Source organism: Cebidichthys violaceus, unplaced genomic scaffold, assembly GCF_023349555.1.
Source record: "Cebidichthys violaceus isolate CVI_PGR_0920_01 unplaced genomic scaffold, fCebVio1.0.p SCAF_17, whole genome shotgun sequence".
Classification (NCBI taxonomy): Eukaryota; Metazoa; Chordata; class Actinopteri; order Perciformes; family Stichaeidae; genus Cebidichthys; species Cebidichthys violaceus.
In genome coordinates, this window is record NW_027176340.1 from 5,043,407 (window position 1) to 5,067,250 (window position 23,844).

General features: G+C 42.2%; 2 protein-coding genes across 4 annotated transcripts in view; both read left to right on the forward strand.

The window, feature by feature from the left end:
• Positions 1 to 668: 668 nt before the first annotated feature.
• park7 (parkinson protein 7) lies at positions 669 to 7,525 on the forward strand. Its single transcript, XM_068712283.1, has 6 exons — positions 669 to 862; positions 1,360 to 1,461; positions 1,778 to 1,837; positions 4,738 to 4,807; positions 6,262 to 6,348; positions 7,009 to 7,525. The coding sequence occupies exons 1-6, from the start codon at positions 773 to 775 to the stop codon at positions 7,167 to 7,169; spliced, it is 570 nt and encodes a 189-aa protein (XP_068568384.1). The 5' UTR covers positions 669 to 772; the 3' UTR covers positions 7,170 to 7,525.
• Positions 7,526 to 7,782: 257 nt separating this feature from the next.
• Positions 7,783 to 23,844, forward strand: part of kcnab2a (potassium voltage-gated channel subfamily A regulatory beta subunit 2a) — an 83,866-nt gene continuing 67,804 nt past the window's right edge. For 2 of the 3 annotated variants that reach the window (XM_068712286.1, XM_068712288.1), the window contains exon 1: positions 7,783 to 7,861. The gene's annotated coding sequence lies outside the window, so the exon portion shown is untranslated. Of the gene's footprint in view, positions 7,862 to 14,638; positions 15,038 to 23,844 lie in introns of those variants that run through there. The other variant, XM_068712287.1, reaches the window with a different exon arrangement.

Below are 23,844 nucleotides of genomic sequence, written 5' to 3' on the forward strand. Positions count from 1 at the left end.
ACGTGTCTGCCTGTAGCTAAACTATCACTGACTAGAAATGTTTTGTTTCGAGTGGTGTACCATACAGTAATTATACATTCATCATCTTATGAGGGTTTGTTTTTATGGCAACAAAAGCTGGATCGTCTTCACAATGCAATATTGGTGTTTCTTGTACGCGCACAAATGAAACTGGATAATCATTTTAATGCTCATGTCCCCTGCTTACGGTTTATTCAAACAAACACTGAAACGTGTTTTTATGACAAATAATTGTGTCATTCTTATTCTTATCAATGACTTAAGTTCAAATCATTAATATCTAGTGTGAGTCCAGTATTTGTGACCATGCTTAATCTGATGGCCAAACATTTGTCCTCAAACGTTTTACACACATAGATCACAAGGCAAAAATCAAATCAAATCAAAAACAAAACTTAAAGCTGCTAGAGTCTGGTTGAGCTTCCAAAACGTTCCCTGCAGAGGACAGAAGCATATTACATTCCTTAGTGTTTTGCAGGTGTGAGTTATTCATATTCATTTCACATGCCTTTGGTTGAAGCCATGAAACTAATTTCTTAGGTAAAGTATCATACTTGACATGTGTGTTTTTTTTTGTTATCGGTGTAGGGGTTCATGGAGCGCTGTCTTTGAAAGGGGGATAGAGAGACGCAGCCTGGCAACCCTCCTCTCCTGTCAAAACCTCATTGCAGAGTGTGCCAGTCGCTGCTGGGAAGTTGCGCACTGAAGTTAGCGTCTTTGCACTTGCCTGTAGCATAACTACAAGCTAACCATGGCAGGCAAGAGGGCGTTAGTGATCCTGTCTAAAGGTGCCGAGGAGATGGAAACGGTCATCCCTGTGGACATCATGCGTAGAGCCGGGGTTCGTGACTTGTTGTATGCTAGCAGACACTTAGCTACCTAGCTAGATAGCTAATGATGCTATTAATCAGCATAGTTTAGCCAGCTTGCGTGAGTTTTATATTGACGTTAGCCACCTCTGTAGTCAGTCCACATCACCACAGCCTTATTTAGACATACAGTCACTGTGATAATGATTGAAATCATTTGTAGAACAAAACGTTAAACGTTGCCCAACTAATGGAAGCAATATCGTTATAAATATTAACGTTACTTGACCGGTCACAGTATTGTAATACTATACTGAAGTATAATACGGTATCTGGGTGACTGTTGACGCACTCATAACCTTTTAAGCGAGTGCAGAAAGAGGCCAAGTTTAAATGTCAAAGTCCTGCGTCCTTCTCCCCTATTTGATGGCCTTCAAAATAAAAGTCTCCATCAGCCATATATACAGACAGGATGCCATGTCACGCCTTTATGCTAATGTCTTTTATATGACCTACCCGAACCTTGTAGATTGCAGTGACGGTTGCAGGGCTGACAGGCAAAGAGCCAGTCCAGTGCAGCAGACACGTCGTCATTTGTCCTGATGCGAGCCTGGAAGAGGCCAGCAAACAGGTCAGCTGAATAGAACTTTGTGAACTTTTGCACATTCATGCACAAAACAATTCAGCTCTTCATTTTCAAAATATATACGTATATTGCACAATTACTTTTACTTAAAGCTTGCTTTTATTTTTTATTTTCTCTACATTTTTCTGTATGTTTATTGTTATGCACTAAACACAGAGACTAATTTATTATATGTGAAAACAAAGACTAGGCAATAAACCTGTTTCTAATTGTGAAATTCTCCAATGAGTCTGTTTCTGAATAGTTACCTACAATGTCAAACCTCACAGTTTCTCTTTATCAATCATGATTTGTCTCCCAGGGCCCGTACGATGTGGTGCTTCTGCCAGGAGGAATGCCAGGGGCCCAGAATCTAGCAGAGGTGAGAAACACTCAGATCACCTTTTTATGGTCTTTTTAAATTAGAATACCAATCACATATAGGTTGTTTTTTTTCAAGAGCCCGGGTTAACCCTGCTTGGGAGCAGGACAGTAAAGTAGCCCAGTGGTTCTCAAACTGTATCTGTCATTATATCCCCTGTTGGAAGAAGAACAAATGTCATGCTAATGTCAATCCCATGTGAGTAAAAAAACATATTCTTACAATTGATAATATTGTGAAAATTAGTAGCAAAGCAAGCCAAGTTGACTAACAATATCAGGAACATAAATTGCCTAAATTTGCCCAGAAACTTTGTTTCAAATATTCTTCTATAAAACTCTAATCTGTAATAGTTGTGATTAAATTAGAAGCAATCAAAATTCAAATTTTGGGAAAAAAACATCCTTGTGTTTAACTTGTTCAGAGTTGAAAGGCCTGGTCACACATGCCCAAAATTAATATTTGCCTTCTGGTGGCAAAGCTAATTAGCATTTTAGCATTCACGTGGGGTTCAACTTTGGTGAATTTAAAGCGTAAATATTACCTCGGCATGTGACAGTCAATCGCCTGCATTTGCGCATGTGCGACCGTGCCTTAAAGGCGCTATTGATAACGATGATAACGTTCAGCCACTAGATGTCGCACTCTCCCTCCCATGGCGTTCACTTTACAACATGTGGTTGCCAGGTCTGTCGAAGATGTGTTTAGGAGTGTGAATCTTTGTATCTGGTGTTCGACCGGATTGTTAAACATTCTGGAAGTAAACAGAGACTTCAACAGAGCACGTGACAGGTCTGGTACACAACCTGCATCATTTTATGGTCAAATGAAGTGAAAGTCAGACAGACGGCAACAACCAACCAACTGTGATCAGATTCTGATTCCAATTTGGCTAAATCCTGATTGGTACAAGTGACATCACATGACTTCCAACTGAGCCCCGCCCACTTCAAACTAGTGAAAAGAGCACAGAGAAAGAACAGGAATGCAGAAATCGTTTATGTGAATAACAAACTGTTCCAAAATTGTGACATGGGAAACTTTGTATTCATAGTTTTGTCAGTAAGAAGCTGATTGAGCAAATGTTCTTTGAAGCCATTTAACTTGAGGGCCTTACTAACATAAAAGCACACTTTTTTTTTTTTTATTTGTTGCCAAACTCAAGTTAAGCAGTGACGTGAGGGTCGTGGCTGGTGAGGCACTGACTGCACACTCCATATGTCAGATTTACAAATATATGAACCCAATAGAGAAGCTTAAATCACCATTCAATTGGCAGCTTGCACATTGACTACTGGTTGTTTTTCATATTTCATATCAGCATTCTTTACACACACATAGGTAAGGTACATATTTGATTCCACCGGGAGCGTTTCAGAAGCGGAGCGCTTGCAGGCGTCACTCGCGAACATCGTGAGATTCCGCGATAATCTGTGTAACAACCCCGGATGTATAAAGAGAACAACAAACACATAAAAGGTTACTTTACCTGTCCGACGTTGAATTGCTGTTGATTTGGTCGTATTTCCCTGTTTTTTGAGACATTTTTAAGCTTAGATATTGAATCTTACATATTTGCGGTCAAAGCAAAATATAAGAAGAGAAGTGTAGAAGAAGAGCAACGACAGAACAAGCATACACCCGACCCGTGGGCTCTCCTGGGGATGACAGAGTCAGTGGGGGTCCCGGGCTTTGTTGATGAGCCCAACTGAAGACGGGGAAAAAATGTGGCTTGTGAGGTCTTGGTCCCGATGGACCGCAGCCTCCTGCCAGATGGAAGGGACACGGACAGTTTGTGTCCGGGGTGAGAGGGGTCGGCTACGATCCTTCTTGCTCGCTTCAGAAGCAAGCAAGTCCTGGAGGGACGGCAGATTGCAGCCGATGACCCTCTCAGCAGAGCGAATGATGCGCTGCAGTCTGCCCTTGTCCTCGGCAGTGGCTGCAGCGTACCAGACCGTGATGGAGGAGCAGAGGATGGACTCAACGATGGCGGTGTAGAAGTGCACCATCGTTGTCTTTGTCAGGTTGAATTTCTTCAGCTGCCTCAGGAAGTACATCCTCTGCTGAGCCCTCTTGGTGATGGAGCTGATGTTCAGCTCCCACTTGAGGTCCTGGGTTATGATGGTAAAAAAAATTTTAAGATATAAAAACAAGTGTGAGAAATTCAAAATAAGTCTAAGATAAACGCAGTAAGAAAAAGGTGGAATTCACAAGCTCCGTCTCGGCACTGTGTCCCCTGGAAGCGGACTCACATTTCTCGATGATCTTGTTGTAAAGAATGCATCTTAACAGTTTAAATACTGCCTTTTACAATATTTTGCTTGAAAACGGCAGGTTGAGTGGGGCTTTGAGTGCATCTGGAAAGATTCCGGTCTCTAGAAAGCAAACGACAATATCTAATACATCACAAGTAAAACTGTCCAAAACCTCCTTAAAGAAAATAGAGGAAAATGCACACAAGGATCCAGTGGAAAAGAATTGAGTTAATTTTTAATGTATTGTTTTCCATCACCATTGGTTGTACATGCACTCTTTACAAATATATTTTGGGGCTTCAGAATTGAGAGTACAAGAACATTTTGATGTATTCTCTTATTATCTCGGCATACAGGAGTGACTGCTCACTCTTACGATGTTCTCAGGAAGTAAAACTGATACCATGAAAGTCAGTATTTTAATCAAGTGCATCTGACAAATGAGATCTGTGTTTAGTTGAGATGTTGTTTTGTTTTAATAAATCTGTGGTTGTATTGAAGCAGTGATGGTTTATTGTTGATGTGTTCACACACATTACCAGTTGTTTTCAATGCTTATACAGTCAGCTTATACACTGTGCAGTCACATGGCCTGCAAGTGACTTCCTGACTCAGCGTGCATCTGCTCCGCATGCTCTCTTGCAGTCTCCTGCAGTGAAGGAGGTGCTGAAGGATCAAGATGCCAGAAAAGGCCTGATTGCAGCCATCTGTGCAGGTACAGTTTGTGAAAACACACCAAAGTCCTAATTATACAGTAGCGTCATGTTGTAAATGACTCAACCTACACAGTGCCGTTAATTCAGAGGCTTTCAGTAATGGTCATTTTCCATATCAAATCAAACCAGTTTGACATAAATTAATAAGCAATGCACTATGCTATCATGAGACCTGTGATCATTCTAGCTAGAAACAACACTAAATGTATGATTCTGTGGTTTTAAATGTATCAAGCTAATATTGTGCCAGTAAATTGGATTATTCAGTTTTTATATGCTCATGGCAGTGGATTTCTGGTATTTTAGTAACTGGATGTTCCCTTAGAAGAGTTTATCATATATCCTAACAACATTTAGAAAAAAATATACAGTTAGCAGATGACATGCTTCATTAATATACGGTCATGTGTGACCCCCCCCCCCCCCCCCTTTTTGGCATTTGCAATGAAAGAGTGAGGGTTTGATTAATGACTTGTCCCTGAGTGAACCCACAAGCACTGACATTATTATTTGACAGCCTCCTTATGCAGAGGAAGGACATTGGAAGGACATTTTAAATAGGGATGGGGACCAATGCGGCAAAGTGGATTGAAGGATGTCCTAGAAAATTGCTGAAATCCTCACAGGAATATACATTTTAATGAACCTGCCAGGAAGAGGGCCAGTTGCAAGACACATTATTCTGCCCTATAATGCAAATTACTATCTTAACGTAAAAAAAAAAAGTCAGTTCAAAAAGCACTTTATTTAAAACCAGAACAATGAGTGTTAAAAAATAATATCAGGATGAGTCTTTCATTGTCTATTTCTCTTTTTGAGCTAATATTTGTACCATGCATGTCCACAAAACATAGACACAAATAGAGAGTTGGTCGTCATTGCCCTTCTTTTCCACGTCTGCCTCGCTGTCTGACTCTCAGAAGGTCTCTCTCTCTCCCAGACGGGTGTCCTCTGGGTGGGGACTTTCTGTAACCGGAGTAGCTCGGCTTTAACTGGCAGTCTTCTGTTCTGCCACGGGAAAGTGTAATCTTTAGACTGCATGGGAAGGCTGCCAAGGAGCATAATCAATAACTTTCTATTTATTAACAGTTTTTGGATGAGCTCACTGCAGTGGTAGGACGTTGCCAAAGTTAATGCAGCAGCAGTCAATGTCTTCAGCCTCTCCTTTTTTTTTTTTTAATGTGCTGCAGAGTCTTTGGAGAGGGGGTGAAACTGTATATTGTGCGAGTATTCTTAGAAACAACGGCACCAGCTGACGACACCTTTTTGGAAATGCTGTTGTGTACCGACTGCAGTTCCTGCTGTTAAATGCAGCATTGTATTTTGATGTGGTGTTTAGCTTGAGGGAAGTGATTTTGAGGATATAGTGTTCTACCCACCGTAACTTTTTAAAACTGTGTAATCTGCAGCAGAACAAGTGTCACCTTATCACAGGAGTTTTGCTCTTCTGCAGGACCCACTGCTCTTCTGGCACATGGCATCGGGTATGGCAGCACAGTCACTACACATCCTGCTATGAAGGAGAAGATGATGGCTGGAGGTAAAAGCAACAAAAAAAAACCACTTGCAAACACTAGAGACCATCTTTTGAAGGGATCAGACCAGCCGCAACTGCAATGTCCCCTTCGCGCCCCCCCCCCCTTGCTGGGACCACGGCGATCCACGATGTCAACCTTCATTTTCATCACAACCACACTCCTTTTTGGAGTTTGGTGACTGCATATTGCACAGTTGTGACGCTATTGCAGTGCAATCTGACCACAGACACCTGGCAACTCAAAACTGCCTCTGTGGTAATTCCAACTACTTAGTCCAGAGTCGTCGTCGTCGTCGTCGCGGTTGGTAAAGACGGTGGAAATATTGCTGAAAAGTACAGCTAGTGACTAACATTTGCAGCTTTAACCCAAAACATGAGGATTTGTAATTATTTCCAAAGGGCAGCAGATGGTGCTGTGCTAGCTTTTTCTCGCCTATTGAAAGTCATGTCTCTATGCAGTAGTGTAGAGAGCACACCACTCAGACGACAGCAGATGCAAGAATTAGGCAGAACATACTAGAACTGGGTCAGTTAAACTGGTGATGGATGATCTATATGTAATAACTTATATTGCAGTGTGATGTCTGACGTGTGGCTTTCAGTCTTTATCTTGAAGCTCTCATATTGTGATTATTCTTATGGTATTGCTCTGTCTTTTTTTAGACCACTATAAATATTCAGAGGCTCGAGTACAGAAGGATGGACATTACATCACCAGCCGTGGGCCAGGAACCAGCTTTGAGTTTGCCCTGACGATTGTAGAGGAACTTCTGGGGGCTGAGGTTGCAGCTCAAGTCAAGGCTCCTCTTGTTATGAAAGACTGACTGTAGCCGTGTTCGCTGACATCCTGCGAGCAGCACTGCCCGCTGCAGACGCCTCGCACTACTGAGACAGCTAACCCAACGGAGCTGGCACTAACAGTCAAAGTCACTAGTGACGAATCATTCTCCCTAGGGGACACAAGGATGTTTCTGTTCATGTTATTGTCTTCCTTTGTCTTTTTTGGTTGCCAATGAGAGACACCCATTTTGTTTTGTAACTATGAAAATACAATGTGGATTCACAGGCTTTCCAAATTGGATTAAATTGATTTTGTTACATTGTAGTTTTTCCACAAATTGCTCATTATTGTGACGGCTTGACTTGTGTCACTTGACATTAAAACATCAATTTGCTGACATTTGTCTTAATCTTCGTTATTTTCATACTGAAGGTCACTGTGTACTTGTTTTCACACATCTGCAGTTGTTGTTGACACCTAAATATAGGCTGCATCATGTAATGTATTGTGAGCGCTGCCTAGAACGCGGGAAGAAGAATCCGAATAGATTGGCAGCTGGGTCTGGCCAATAAGAAGCCGCAGTCTGGCTGCAGTTGTATTCCAACGGACGAATGGCAGCACGCCCGCAGCCAGCTGGGCGGGGCTCTCCTGCAGCGCGTGGTAGTTGTGTCAGAGCAACAAAATCCAAAGAGGGTCTTCACACAGTCCAGAAGGAAGAGAAGGATTTCGGCAGAGGTAAGGACGTTTGTGCTTTTCTCCAGTTACTGGAAGTGTCGTGTGGGTTAGCTACACTTTTATCAACGATGATGTTGGTTTAACAACGGTCATTTCTTCTAATTTACGTAGGCACAGCAGTTTACGCAACGTTAATCACGGTAACTAGCTGGTGTTGAAATGGACATTTTTAACGTTGCCTTTAGCTTATAACACAACGGCAACACAGCCACTATTTGCATCATTAAAACAGCGTGTGTTTGTAATTGGGAATATTTTTGTCTTCGCCGTGATTAGCTTGCAAAGTGTGCCGAGTGGTGAGCGTCAAGTTCGCTGCAATCCGTGCCGTAATGGTTTGACACTAACGTCACATGTTCACAATGTAAAGACGCGTTCAGGACCAGTTAGTTTACATCGTATCTTAACGAGACATCACTGGATGTGACCCGACACAGAGGCGTCAGATCCAGAAGCTCTCTCTCTCTCTCTCTCTCTCTCTCTCTCTCTCTCCTCAGCAGCCGCAGTCACTCTGCTGCAGACACTGAGTGAGTGTGGCTGTAACAGTGCGGCAGAGGACAGGTTGTTTCCTCCATCAGTCAAGACATCACTGTGACAAAACACGTGCAACTAACTAAATAATATAGATAGATATGCATGCATTGTAATGGGGACGACGGGACGACACACACTACCTCTTGAAATGTGAGAATGTTGAAGTTAAGGTCACGTTGGTATAGCTATCACTATTTGAATGAGTTATCTTCATAATACGTTGGCTGTGGTGTGTCTCATTAATCCAAGCAGAGCAGGGCATTCTGCTTCATCATGGAGATGTTCATTTACAGGAAGCTTGTCATTTGCTTTTGAGCACCTAAAACAGGAAGTACCAGAGGTGTTACAGTCATCTCTTTCTCTTAACAGAGACAGGAAACACATTGCAAGTTCATTTCTGATACACAGCATTTTTCTCATTTGCAGGGAATCCGCCTCCGTTAGTCATTCGTAGCAGCGCATGCAAGAACCGCAGCTAGTCAGGGGTCCTCCAAAAGAGAGGGCAACTCAAGTGGGGTTTTTTTTGGCCACAAGTGAGCCAAAAAAAGACTGTGATGCTCTGCTCCCGTTACAGCGCATCCAGAGAGCATTGTTTACTGTTAAAAATCGCATCGCATCACATCCAAAACCTTCAAAATCACGTGTGTGCGCCTGTGTATGACTGTTACCTCTGGGTACTCTTCAAAAAGGTTTAGGCTTGTTCTTTGCCCTTTTCACGGTCTTCAACATTTTGAGGCAGCATCTCTGCATTGTGGCTCATATGTTTTTATTTGTGTTTTTAAAAAAATGAAGCTCCGTTAGACGCCCGTTCCCTGAAAGACACCAGGGCCTAAATAGTGTCTTGATGACACGTCTCATTAATGCTATGTTTTTCAGTTGGATATTTCTGGAGCGCTAACATTTTGCGCTGTTGCACATAACATGTTAGAATTATTCTGCTTGAGCAGCTGTACAGTAAAGAGCTTCAGGCCTGACTCCCTATTTCTGGATGGGGCAGAGGGTTGAGTGGGGGGGGGGGGGGGGGGGGGGCTGAAGTCACTGTGACTGAGTCATTGGTTTAGCTAATGATGCAATTAGAGAGCTGCACTTTGCATCTCCTGATTAGATCCCTACTTGCGTTGGCCTGCAGTCAATGGAGAATGAACTTGCTGGCCCGAGTGCTTTTGGCAGATACATTTAAAAAAAAAAAAAAAGGTAATAGACAATTTGCAAGCAATTAGGATTTCATCATTTTTTTTGTGTGTCCTCAGCAATGAATGGATGGATTTGTCGATCTCTGGCATGGCACACAATGTGGCGTCTGATTTATAGCTCTGGGTGATGGTACAATTTGGAGCCACTATAGGTCAGTGATTCCTAAGCTCGACTTTGGAAAGAAATTGACTTTTTATGCCAAATTGGGCTTTAAAGTTTGCATGATTAACTCTTTCAACATATTCACTTGTGTCGTTGCGCACATTAGCATAATGGAACAGAATCACGCCATCATTGTTCTAAAACTGAAATGGAAAAATGTGACTTTGTCACATGATTCCTTACTATTTTGGTATCGCTGCTTAAAGGTATTTAAGGGTTTGTTTTTAGAAACTTTTTTTCGCCAAATGAATGAATAACTCTGGGGGACTTTGTTGGCCAAAGATGTGGTTTTTGCATTGACACTTTAAACTTTTTATCTGGAGCATTTTTTCAAATGCAAAGGTTAATGGGAAATGCTGTACTTAGCTGCAAAGTTACATTTATTATTCTGTTATCAGGTTGTCTGCACTGCTCTCATAATTACTGTTTCCATAAACAAAACAGGGCGTCAGGGCTTTATGTGGGAACAAGCTTTAAATCTGATACAATTTACAAGTGTGATTTTCTGTTTTGGCTTAATTGTATCAATATTTGCAGTAAAGTTATCGTCAGGACGAGACCAATACACATTAAGCAGTCACTTATTTCTGTATTTTATTGTTTGTCTTGAGGTCGGGCACAATTAGCAGATAAGAGTAATATTAAACTGGTCTGATCTGAGGTACAACAGGAAGAGAACTGTATTTGCTTGTCTGATGTATGTTATTAAAGGCGAGCTAATACACAAACCAGTGCAGATGCTGCGCAATCCCATGGTGACCTGCTAGTTGTGCAGCATCAACTGTTTGCAAAAGTTCCCACAGTCCTGGGATAATTGGTAATCATTCATACATTGTCAGGAAAAAAAGATCCACTTGGGATCCAGTCAAAGGTTGTTGTTTTTTTTAGCTGAAGCCAATATTTGCTATTTCCTATCCTGCTGACATATTATATTATATTTCTGCAGTCTACTGGGACTTCTGCATAGCACTGGTTAAAATAAAACTATTTACATCATTTTTTTATTTCTACTACTTTCCTCCAGAATTGAGACGTGAGACTAGTCTATGTTTCTCTCTTCCATTTCTTTAGATTATCTGACTGTGTTAGAGCCTCTTCTGTTGTCAGTCTTGAGACGATCAATACTGCATCTATACACTGACATGTACCAGTCTGATGCTGATCCCGGATTGTGTGGCTTTTTATGTTTTAGCAGAAGTTACTGACTAATTCCTCAGAGCCTGTAATTTAGTTTACTCAATGCCCGTCACTTGGCCTGTTCTCTGGGGTAAACCCAGTAAAAGTGTAGTCCTAAAAGCCTAATGGCTTCCCCTCAGCGAACACCCAGAGGACCTCAGAGTCAGCTCCATATCCAGCTCAAAGTAAAACCAACTCCATGTAACCTGTTCAGTAGTTTAGTTCTGTTTTATCTATTTCTGGTTAAACAATAAACTCATGTAAATATACAAGACAACAATAGCTTGAATAGAATATTGAAATATGATTTAAAGATATTTAATTTGGAATAAATGTATTGTTAGGTCTAATGAATAATCAATACACAAGTCGTTAGAGTAATTGACTGATTAAAAGATAATCGTTAGATTAATTGATAAAAAAAAAACTGGTTAGGTGCAGCCCTAGTGGACACCTGCACTAACTAATGTAATGCCATATTAAAATGTTCAGGTTTTACTGATACTGATGAGTTTTGCTTATCCATTAGATGAGGTAGAAAGATGTGTACAGGATTGGAATAGCTTCTCTTCATCCCTCGCATGAACAAAATAACGGGCGTTTAAATGCAGTCCAGCAACACGAACAACAAAGTTTTAGTGGTGTGGGAAACCTGAGGGATGGTAGCAAAATAGAATAGAAGGCGAAGACACAGTTGTTGTTTTTAAGGCTGGGGTTTGCGTCTCTCTCTCTCTGTGGCTCTCTGATGCTTGCGGTCAGTGTAGATGTTATTGATTGAAGTGCTGGTGGGCTACAATTAACAAAGTATCTGAAATGGATAAGGATCTATAGTTATAGCTGACTCCTTAATCTCCCCATGATAAACATCCTGCAGGTTGGCTTTGACCATTTCAATTGGTGTGTATTATCTTTCTACACCACGACCGTGTGCAGCCGTGAAGGATGGTGACGATAGGGAATGAGGGATGAAGGTTGCCATACATAGTCGTGGAATTATATTCTGGTATGTTGTTGGCCTTCAACCTATACCTCGGAATGTCACCAGGAGGGTGTGGAGATGAAACTAATTGTTTCTTAAACCTCCCAGCTGGTATTGAGGAGGGTCAACACTCGAGCACCAGGGGTGATCACACAAGGATCATTAGCCATGCGTACAGCAGAGCCCGTATAAACATGGGGTCATAGCCAGGACGTTTTTGAAGGCAACCTGTTGCAGATGGTGCACAATTGCCTTTCAACTCTCTGACACTCTTTTGGGAAGTGTCGTTCTGATGGTGGGTGAAGATCTCTTGCTGTGGCCCCCATCAGACTGTCTGTCTGGCATGACGCCCCGCCAGGCTTGGTGTCATGACTGTGGAGCAGCGAGCTTTGGAGCCGTAGTCTGGCCGGAAGCAGACGTTGGAGATGCCGTGAATGAAGCTATGAAGCTCGAGCTCACAAAGGAAAGGCCAGGGACAATGGTGCGCAACAGTGAAGCTGTAGCTGTCCCCTCAGGCTTTGGGCAACACACACACACACACACACACACACACACACACACACACACACACACACACACACACACACACACACGGTGAGGCAAATCCATTAAACTGATCTGTGTTTTGTAATAAAAAAAAGTTCAGACTGTCTGTGCTCCAAGCGTCTTGACAATTAAAAACACACCATTCAGTTCTCTAGCCTGAGCACAAACTCATCTATACATTGACACCATTCTGCTAAATATTTCCTAGTCAGAGACACGTGATGCCACTTGGGTTGTTTTCCTCTCTGAGCCCAACTATCGGCTCAGCCATCTGTTCAGTTTCCTCAAAGCAATCTGCACCGGAAACCCAATTTGAACAAATCTTGAATTCCCTGTACCCGTCATTATCAATCTGTGCAGCTATGGGTTGCTCGTAACAACAATGAAACGAATACCAAAACGGTGACATTTAAATCCATCTTCATTAAGGGTGCTCAGCATTTTTGGGGCTGATCAGCGATCGTTTGACGCAGTATCACGGGCTCTATTTGAAGCCCTGTACGTCTCATGTAGCATTTAGTGGCAACATATTTCTCTCTCTCTCTCTCTCTCTCTCTCTCTCTCTCTCTCTCTCTCTCTCTCTCTCTCTCTCTCTCTCTCTCTCTTATAACGGCCTTGTACAGCGGTCCTGTAATACTGCTGTAAAGAACAACCCTCGTTACACATTACATTACATTACATTACAGTCATTTAGCAGACGCTTTTATCCAAAGCGACTTACAATAAGTGCATCAACATTGGTAATCAAAAGAACTACTAGTCACCAGAAGTCATAAGTACATTTCCTTTTCCAAACAAGCATCTAAGAGCATGAAGCAGAGCATAACTCAGAGCCAAAGTACAGTGCAGAAACAAGAAAAACAAGTTAGTGCTATAAGTAGTACGAATACAATAAGTGCAACAAGCTAGTATGAAAACAATAAGCGCTAAGTGGAAGGCTCAGGGTAGCACTTCCTGAAGAGGTGGGTTTTCAGCCTGCGCCGAAAGATGGGCAGCGACTCCGCTGTCCTGACGTCAGTGGGAAGTTCATTCCACCACTGTGGGGCCAGGACAGAAAACAGACGTGACCGGGTCGATCGGCCGCCAGGACCTCTGAGCGACGGGGCGACCGATCGCCCCGAGGCAGCAGAGCGAAGTGGTTGGGCGGGGGTGTAAGGCTTGACCGTGGCCTGGAGATAGGAAGGAGCTGTTCCTTTCACTGCCCTGTAGGCTAGCACCAGAGTCTTAAACTGGATGCGAGCTCTTACAGGGAGCCAGTGTAGAGAACGGAGAAAGGAAGTTGTGTGGGAGAACTTGGGGCGATTGAACACTAGGCGAGCTGCAGCTTTCTGGACAAGCTCCAGAGGTCTGATGGCCGACGCCGGGGCTCCGGCGAGTAGAGAGTTGCAGTAGTCCAGGCGGGAGATGACAAGAGCCTGGATGAGCACCTGCGCCGTCTCGTCAGTCAGGAAGGGACGAATCCTCCTGACCCTCCTAATGTAATGTAATGTACACCAGTTTTGCTTTTTTTTTTTTTTTTACACTGAACCAAAGAAAGCCGGCATAATGCCACACTAGCTGTGACTCTAGACAGCATGCTGGCGTGTAGTTCGATTGGTCTCCGTCTACCTCCGCCGCTGTCTATTCAAAAGTGTTCAGGTTTAATGCCATGCTTAAAGACACTGAAGTAGGTAAGGACCAACTTTGTCAGAGCCTGACCCAGGTCCTGACACCATTCTTTGGGTGCAGTGTATTACATACTGGGCATGTTCATCTTACCTTTTGGCATAATAGGGAATATAATTTACCGGTGTTTGTATAGAGCCAGCAACATATTGCACCCCCTTCCTCTCCGAGTCGGTCAGTTCGCTGCTGAGCCGTGTTCACTTGTTACGCAGTCGATCAACTTTTGAGCCACTTTCAACAGAAACCCTGACATCTTGTAGTCCCAGAAAGGACTGTCTTGTCATTGAATTTAAAATGAGCACACTTGCTTCTTGCTTGCTTTCCTCTGGCTCACCCTTCTCCTCTTTCACTTCTCACTTCGAGTCACTGAATGCATGCTTACTCGAATGCTGACAGTGCGAAGGGAGGTGTGTGTGTGTGTGTGTGTGTGTGTGTGTGTGTGTGTGTGTGTGTGTGTGTGTGTGTGTGTGTGTGTGTGTGTGTGTGTGTGTGTGTGTGTGGGAAAAGAGGGAGGGGCATTTCCTTTAATGCATCTGCTCTTTTCAGTGACTCTCCACGCTCACACATTTATTCCTTCTCTTCTTTCCTTCTTTCAGCCTGTTCCCCCATCCCTGTTCTGTCTGTCTTGTGTCACTTCTCTCTCTCTCTCTCTCTCTCTCTCTCTCTCTCTCCCCCCCCCCCCCCCCCCCCCTCCCCCTTGTCTTTCTTGTATTTCTATCTTTCTCATGTCAGACATACATGCTCATCTCACTCCGACACATCATTTTAGTCACACAGGATCTCACAGTCACCAGTCTTGTATCACCCGTTCGCTCACTGCTCAATCCCTTGGATTTTGGCTCCCGGTCCTCCACCATAGCTACAGTATTCTGCATTTACTCCCCGGTTGTGCTCACTGCGTCAGGAATCGGCAGCAGACTGAGGTGGGTGTTTTGAAGAGCATCATTGCTAGGTTTGAGGCTACATTGCTTTGGTATCTCTCTCTTTCTCTCTCTCTCTTCCTCGCTCACCCCTTTCTCCTCCTGCCTTCTTTTCACATCGCTCCATCAGTGAGTCGGGATGATCGTACTTGTCTGTTCCTACAGGGGAGCAAATGTCACACTCTCTGCGTGCAGCAGAATTTAACATTGTCACACACTATGCCAGTGAGTTTTACATATCTACCTCTCCAGATCTCTGTGTCTCAGAGCTGTCAGAGCGGTTGATAGTACCGCTGCCGCTGCTGCATTGAAAACAGTCTTTGCATAAATTATTACACTGGCATGTATTTCTCTCTCTCTCTCTCTCTCTCTCTCTCTCTCTCTCTCTCTCTGCCTCTACTCCATTACTCTCCCCTGTCTGTCATGTTTTATGCATGCTCTGTCCTTTTGAATTCCTGTCAGAGACGTGGCCATGCTGTAGGATTTATACCGACCCACCTTAAAATAGTCAGGGTTAAAGACTTGTCCGGGCTTGTGCAGGCATACATATATATATATATGCGCATTACCACAGGAGGTTCGATTCCTTTTCACCTCACCTGCCCCACTGCTGCTGCTGCTGCTGCTGCTGCTGCTGCTGCTGTTCCATCTGTTGCTGTTGCCACAGCCAGCGACACCCTGCAGCCAGGCTTTAGCTGTGGTGTGGTTGTGTGAGATGTGTGTTGCTGAGAGGTTGTGACAGTCATCTGTGCCTGCCTGAACGTGTTACAGTGTCATTTACATATATGTGTGTGTGTGTGTGTGTGTGTGTGTGTGTGTGTGTGTGTGTGTGTGTTGCTGAAGCTGATTGTTGCAGGTCAGTTTCTCTGCATGCGTGCGTGTGCTGGTACATGTTTGTACGTGTGTGTCCACGCTTGTGTGTGTGTGTGTGTGTGTGTGTGTGTGTGTGTGTGTGTGTGTGTGTGTGCGTGTGCTTGCCTGCATATGGGCTCTGGTCCAAGAGGAGAGCACAGGAGAGGCAGGCTGCAGGGGTTGAGTTTGGTGCAGTAAGCTGTTGAATGCTCTGTAACGAGCAGGAAAAGGCAGATTTCATGTGCTGGTGTGTCCTTTCACTGGGCTGGTGCGTCGATATTGCAGAAAGCACGGCTTTTCTGAATATGTCTGCAATTCTTTTGTCCTTGAGAAGCCGAACTCTCAGCACAGTTAGATTGCTGTTGTAGTTCATACTGTTAACATATGTATCTTTAACAAACAAGCTTATGATCAGAAACGTGTCAGTGTGACAAAGCTAGAACAGTAATAAGGTGTTTCATTCTGTATTTGTTGTCTTGTGTTTTCGGGTAAAGGCTTTGATGAGGCCCAACAAACGATACAACTCACAATACTTCAAACAAAATGTATTCAAAGAAATGCTTTGTGACAACAGATGACAACTGGAAAAGGCAGATTCCTCTGGGATTTGAAGTGTCATGCCCAGTACTTTTTATGCTAGAAAACAAAGGAGACGCTACTTCTTTGATGACGTCGCAATTATGCTGCATCTGGAGATTTAAAGAAGTGAACCATAGACAAATCTTTTGAGTAGTTACTGTACTGTGAGGTTTGCATGTTTCTGGGAAACCAACATCTTTAGCATAAAGACTTGTAACAAAGAGATGCTGTAGTTTATAGCCTTGATGAAGGGGGCAGCATATTAATCATCTCACAAAAAGTAAATGTGAGCACATGCTACATGACACACATTCCGGGTGATAGTTATGATGTTAAACTAGAAATGTCTTTGATTATTATCATATTGATATTCCTAAACTACATGTTTTTATTTCTCTCATAGAAGACCAGCCTATATCAATATTTGAGAAGGTAAAAAAAAAAAAAAAGCTTAAAAACTGACAAATGCTTAATCAATTATCAAATTTTCCTGTCGATCAACTTCTTAATTAATTGACTAATTGTTGTTGGCGTAAAACATAAAGAGTCACTTTTGGTGAGTTTCTCAGGTATGGAGTTGCCTGTTGTCACGCAGCCAGGAAAGACCTTTTAAAACGTAACAAACATTAGAAATGTGTATCTCGTATTGCAGTATCTGCTGATGCAGTGGCTGACGATGAGTAAACTTGGACCAAAGCTGTTGCCCGAGCGACATAAGGGCAATGAAGAGGTCTGCAGACGGCTCAGCTGGTTAAAGTGGGTGTGTATCTGTTTGGCATGTGACATTTCCCTCAGCCCTGTCAGAATGTCGGCTCTGACCCTCCGTAGTTTTTACAGCTTCATGCACCAGTGAGGGCGTTTCCCAAACACAGCTCAGTAATCATCCTGCAGTTGAGATTTACCAGCCGGCCTGGCTTCATTAGCCCTGTTTTGGCAATCCCAAGAGGCATCGCGCACAGACGTAGACCTATACACACACACACACACACACACACACACACACACACACACACACACACACAAGAACTGAGGGAATTTATCACACATTTGTTTAGCAGGTGTGTTATCCTCCTCCTTAGTTCCCATATTTTCTAATCTATTTTTTGCTTCGTAATATTTGCGAAAACCTTTCAAATCAAAATCATGATATGAAAGAGTGCATTTTCTAATTGCAGGAGCTGCATTTCAAATTATAACTAACGATATCAAAGGCCTTTAAACACATCTAATCAATGAGCTGCCTATCCAAAAGTTTCTCTGACATGAACATCATTTTCAACCACAGTTTTGGTTGTTTAAAATTAGGTTTTGTTCTGGTACTTGACATCGTACATTAACTAGCCAAGTAGTTGTTAAGTGAATGAATGACTGAATATAATGGGGTTGAGCTCATTACTTTGATTGTTTGTATCAACATATATTGGTCATGACATTCTAAATAGACGGCAGCATTATTTTTCTAGATTGGTCACTGTGGCTGTGTATTAAAAAGTCTTGCTCATAGTGTTTCATGTGAAACAGACAGATGTAGCTTGGTTCCAGTTATGATGGCATACCCTTATGTGATTACTGAGAAAGATTGACTCTGGCTTGTAAATATGTTATTGCCATGATATTCAATGTTTATCAGAGGAGACTGAAGGCTTCTCTCAATACAGACACTGACTACTCCAACCAATAAAAACCCACATAGTGTCAATCCATTTGATTATCTGTTTTTGCGCAGTGTCAGTGTCCTGTTGGTCATATTGTACGTCATTTCCAGTGAATATCACAATATAAAACATGCATTTTTCTGTACAAATGTAGGAGGATAGCAAGTACTACGCACCCATCTTTTTAAGTGGTTACGTTTGTTTACTTGACAGAAGTTCTTTTTTAACACTTGCTTGCTATTAAGACACAAAGTCGCTCTCTGCGGCCGAGTTCTTCTGCCATCATTACGGTTGCTGTTGTTGAATTATTCCTCATTCAGCTTCGACGTTATATTTCATTTTCAGTCAATGAAAGTGATGTTGTGTGACTCCCGTCATGCAGTGCATTCTGTGCAGCGGCCCAAGCCAGAATGAGCAAGACGGCCTCCGAAGTGTTGCTTTTTTTTCCACAGTCGAATATTAATTTTCATATTTTTAATTTTTTTCTTACAATTCAAATATGTATTCAAATTTAGAATATTTGATGACAGCCTGAGCCACCTCTAATCATATTATGGTAACACGGTTTACACTTCTCATGTCTAAATACATTATTTTGGAAAACAGACTTTTAGCAAATATGATAGCAGATTGATCTTGAGATAATTCTGTGACACATTTTTCAGTCTGAGTAGAACTGAGCTACCCTCAACGTCTGTTTTGTACTCGGGGACTTTATTTTCTAAAGTGGCTTCTCTAAAAGTTTGCTTGATTCTTCTGTGTGACGATGATTAACAAAGCAAATGTACAATGTATTACAATTGCTGTCATGCATTTGGTCTTTTGTGATCAATTTAGCCCTTTGACATTAATTGGAAATGTGCTCTGTAAAAACATTCCCCTGCTCTTTTCCTCTGAAGGGTTTTTGATATAAAGGTGTATTGGCATCTTGTGATTTTTGGAAGAGGTCCGCCTCAAGCTAGTTAAGGCAGAGCGAGCTACTGTCTGACTCTGCATGTAGTTTCCTTCTCAGTGCTGACCTCAAACATCACATGCTGATGGTCCTGAAAAGCCCAGCGCACATTTCCACACCATGCAGGCTACTTTTCGATCAAACAGGTCAATGTTGATGTACAGATGGTTCTCTGGTCTTACACAGATTCAGTGCTTCCATCATGATTTGTGTTGTTGGTCATTTTTAGGTTGTGTGTGTGTGTGTGTGTGTGTGTGTGTGTGTGTGTGTGTGTGTGTGTGTGTGTGTGTGTGTGTGTGTGTGTGTGTGTGTGTGTGTGTGTGTGTGTGTGTGTGTGTGTGTGTGTCTCAGCGGTGATTTGTGAGTGTAGCCGCAATTGACAAAGACCAAACCACACTGATCATGATACACTCTAACACCGTGTGAATCATGGCAACAATATTGCAGGTGTGAATGACGATGTAGCGCTTACTGTTGTTGTTGACGTTCGTCTGACTTATGAGACGTTGTTGATGTTGAGTTATTGGAGTCATGTCTGTATTTTCTACAAATATTAATACTACTATTGGAATGCATGAGTCTGGAGCCTGAGCACTGTGAGGATATTTTTTTGTGTGTGTTGATTCTTGACTGTTACTTTTAAGCACCAGCATTGTATTGTCTGTTTAGATGCTAATCACTGAAATGTACTGTGTGTTTCAGGCTGAGATGATTCACTTTACTCATTTTGGTTTAGTTCTGTGTGACATGCAACAAATTAGTGGTGTGTGTGTGTGTGTGTGTGTGTGTGCTCTGTCTTTGGGACAATAGAGGTGCTAAAGGGCTAGTGTGTAGCATTTCGGGGATCTATTGGAAGAAATGTATTATAATATTCATAATTATGTTTTCATTTGAGTATAAGCCCCTGAAACTAAGAATCTTTGTGTTTTCGTCAGCTTTCATACCTACTTATGGAGCGGATTCTCTTCACAGAGTCCGCCATGTTTCATGTTTCTACAGTAGCGCAGAACGGACAAACCAAACACTGACTCTAGTGAGAGCTATGAGAGATGAGAGAGAGTTATGTTGCCTAAAGTCCACTGTCGTTCTCCCACACGATTGTGAAACTGCAGTAATGTGAGCTGCACAGTCCAAAACTGTGGTACTGCCAGCCGTAAGCGGACTTCAATTGCCCATAAAGTGGTATTACTATGGTATGGATGGCCTCTGATCAAGGCAAACCGCGTTACCATGGTTTAGCACTCAGCGGCTCACGTTACCACAGTCTGGGAAAAGGAGGAGAGAGTGGAGAGGTATTCAATTGTTTGTAATCCGCAACCACACAGCTAAATGCGACGAAATCGTACACGCTGTCCCTTTAAGATAACACACGTCTTGATGTTGTCACTGCCCGCTCATTGTCCCATAGGTATATCCCTTAAACACACCCAGGCTGTGTGTTTTTATCTCCTCCCGGGTTCTCCAGTTGGCCTCAGCACATGTGGGCTGAACCAGCTGACCTGTCTTCTTAGTGAGCAGTAAATGGTTCAGGAAAATGGGTTGAGGCTGAAATTAAAGCCTGTTTTAATTCTGCTCACACTTGACAAGGAAGACATGAGTGGGCCCAAATCTTCAGTAATAAGTCCAGGCACACGTTAATTAAGTTCTTTTTGTTATTATACACAAATAAGTGACATCACCTCCCTCTGTTGGAGGATTGTCCGTCCTTGTGTGATGTCTGTGCTGCAGTGAGAGCACAGGGCCGGCTGACCTGGCATATAACTCTCAGACAAAGACGTGGGTGAGGCTGAAAGTAGATTGATGGAAAGTGAAGGTCAGACGCCATTTTCAAAAGGAAATGCTCTCAAAACTATCGGCTCTTTGTGCGACCGTGATTCAAGTCTCCGTTGGTTTCACAAAAGTTTCACAACAGCCATGTTTCCATTCCATTCCATTGTCAAGGGAATTTTAAGCAAACTTTTGAAATGTTGCAAAAATAAAGATATGTACTAGTCCTGTTTCCATCAACTGCTTTGGAGTGTGTTAAATTCTGCTGCAGCAAAGTTATAGGTTGTGCAAGGCTGTAATTGACCAGTAATCAGTGTATATAAAGTATAAGGGTGCAAAACGGAAACAAAACAAGTTGGCTTGGCTGTCTAACTCTTCTATGAGAGAAAAAAGGAGGGAGATCTTAAGGAATGTTTCAAAATACGAGAGATCTTAAGGAATGTTTCAAAATGCACATATAGAATAAGTGAATGGAAACCCAGCCAATGACACAAATCTCTCTGGCAAAGGATTTGATTTCCTTTCAGCCTTAATATAATTACTATAGTACTATATCTTTTATTTGATACACCTTGCGTGCAGTAAAGAAAAGTTCCACTTCAGCCTCCAGAGGCTATTCCACTCTTTGGTCATCCAGGCTGTGGTGATGATGATGATGTCTTCTTCTTAGCCGACAAGAGAGGAGCCCACCATGGTCATCTACCACTGAAGCCCACCAGCATCAGGGTTTGATGATAAGCTTTGGTATTCTATTGCTCGGTATCAACAAACCATTTTCTCCTTGAGCTTCCTTTAAATGGTTTTGTTTTCAAGCGTTATATCAAATATATTGCTGTGCAATGTTGTGGTGCGACTCACATATGTGGGCTGTGAAAGAATTTGTCAATATTGTCAGTAGAAAAACTCTTTTGGCCTCATGCTAAGAAGTTGCTTCCAAAAGGCCTGAGACATGTGCTGCGTGGAGACTGTTGCTAGTACAAACAGTAAGGCAAGACGTTTGTATATTTGTACAAATAGTCTTTGTATTGTAAATTGCCAATTTCCTCTGTAATTAGAAATGTAAATCGCTGGTACTTTTACATATCTTGAGATAGTATCTTTAGTTTTACTCTCACGATTCATTCCTGTCACCTTTCACACAGACGTAAGTTAAACTGGGTTCACTACATAACCCATGCTATAATGTTTAAAAAGGGTTAAAAAAAGAGCTCTTATTCAGATTATTTTTGGACAGTGTGCAGTTGGACTTGCATTAACAAAATAATACATTATTTTGTGTGTCACACAAACGAGCGGGGTTTTGTTCCATTCATCGCCAGTATATGTAACAATTCAGCTTGAACAGTGCCATTAGTATAAATGGTAATATGCGACTTAGTGATGTGCTTACAAATTCTGCATTTATACTCTGCATGTGATTAACTTACAAGAAGTACAACATTAGAAAACAATTTTCTATTTCACAAGCAGGGGAATTCTTATGTGTTTGTGTAAGCTGCAATACATTTGAATGTTTACTGATAAGACGAATGAAGGGGATATGTTTTGGTACTAATTGTACAAATAATGTACTATAATGTATACAAAAAGGCACATTATTCAGTGATTTGGCAGAGGTGGATATATTTACAGCAAAGGGCTACTGAAAACAGGTTGAGAGACAGATGGACAACCCTGTCAGCGGCAGTGAGGCTGCTACTTCTGCTGGAGGTACAGAAGCAGAGATACAGATATTGTGTGTGTGTGCGTGTGTGTGTGTATATCTATATATATATATATATATATATATATATATATATATATATATATATATATATATATATATATAATATCAATATATGTAAATTGGTATATATATATATATATATATGTAAATTGATATGAAATAGAGAAGAACCCCCACATTGGAGAAGCCGGAACCAGCAACACTTTGGGATTTACTTAAAACTATTATTTAAAAAATGAATTGATAAACTGTTATCAGTTAACTTTTAATGATTCACGAATTGATTGGTTACGAACTGACAACTGTTATCAGCGCCAAAAACATTGTCACGAAAAAAATGCAACATGTACGTTTTCACAGAAGACATAGAAAGACTCTTGTGAATGAGAGGATGTTACAGTAATAGCAGAGCAACAAGTGACCTCCGGCTGATACACACATTGAATAGTACAGCATCGCTGTGAGCAGTATTTCACAGTTCTACACGTTGCCCGCTGTTAGCTTCACGGTTGGCCAAGGTTAAAGGTACAGTACAGATGGCACCCGGACACATCGCACTGACACACAGGATCAAAACAAGTGCTATTACCTTAATACACATGGAAGCCCTCTCTTCTTGGAGCGTAGCTGCCGATGCCTCGGGCACACAAAAGTCGGTTGGTAAACAAACACTTTGACTTTCCACGATGATTGTCTGTGACACAGACTACGGCCAGGCCAGCGGGCCATGAATTAAACAGCATGATGTTAACCCTTTTAGCCTCAGGAGACCTGGTGCTATTCTCATACTTGACCGCGGAACAACTATGGCTTTGTGTAGGTAGTCTGATGTGATGCAAGTGTGTTTGTGCAGACAAAGAAAAGAGGGAGATGGACTATTGGCATCAATCATCCTGCTGTCCTCCTATAGAAAGTCAATTAGCCAGTAGCTATTATGTTAAAGCATGCTCAGATGGATCCCTACACTAGTCATTGTGTGGGTACCTCCATGTAGCCATTACTTTGTCCTACTTTTCGAAGGAAAGCTCAGTGTATTATATATGCTTGCTGCACTCCAGCTCCCGTGTTGGTACTCAGATTCTGTTTGAAGGCAGTTCTCCGCTTCCACAACACACATAAAAACAAGCCAGTAACCAGCTGTTTGAGATACAGGAGTTTTGTGTTTACAATTGGCCTATTCAGTGATGCTACACAGAGTAAATTTACTAAGCAATTAGTTGCCGTGCCCTCTGGTGTACACATGCTAGAGTCCCAAAGATAAGCGAATGATGTCTCCACT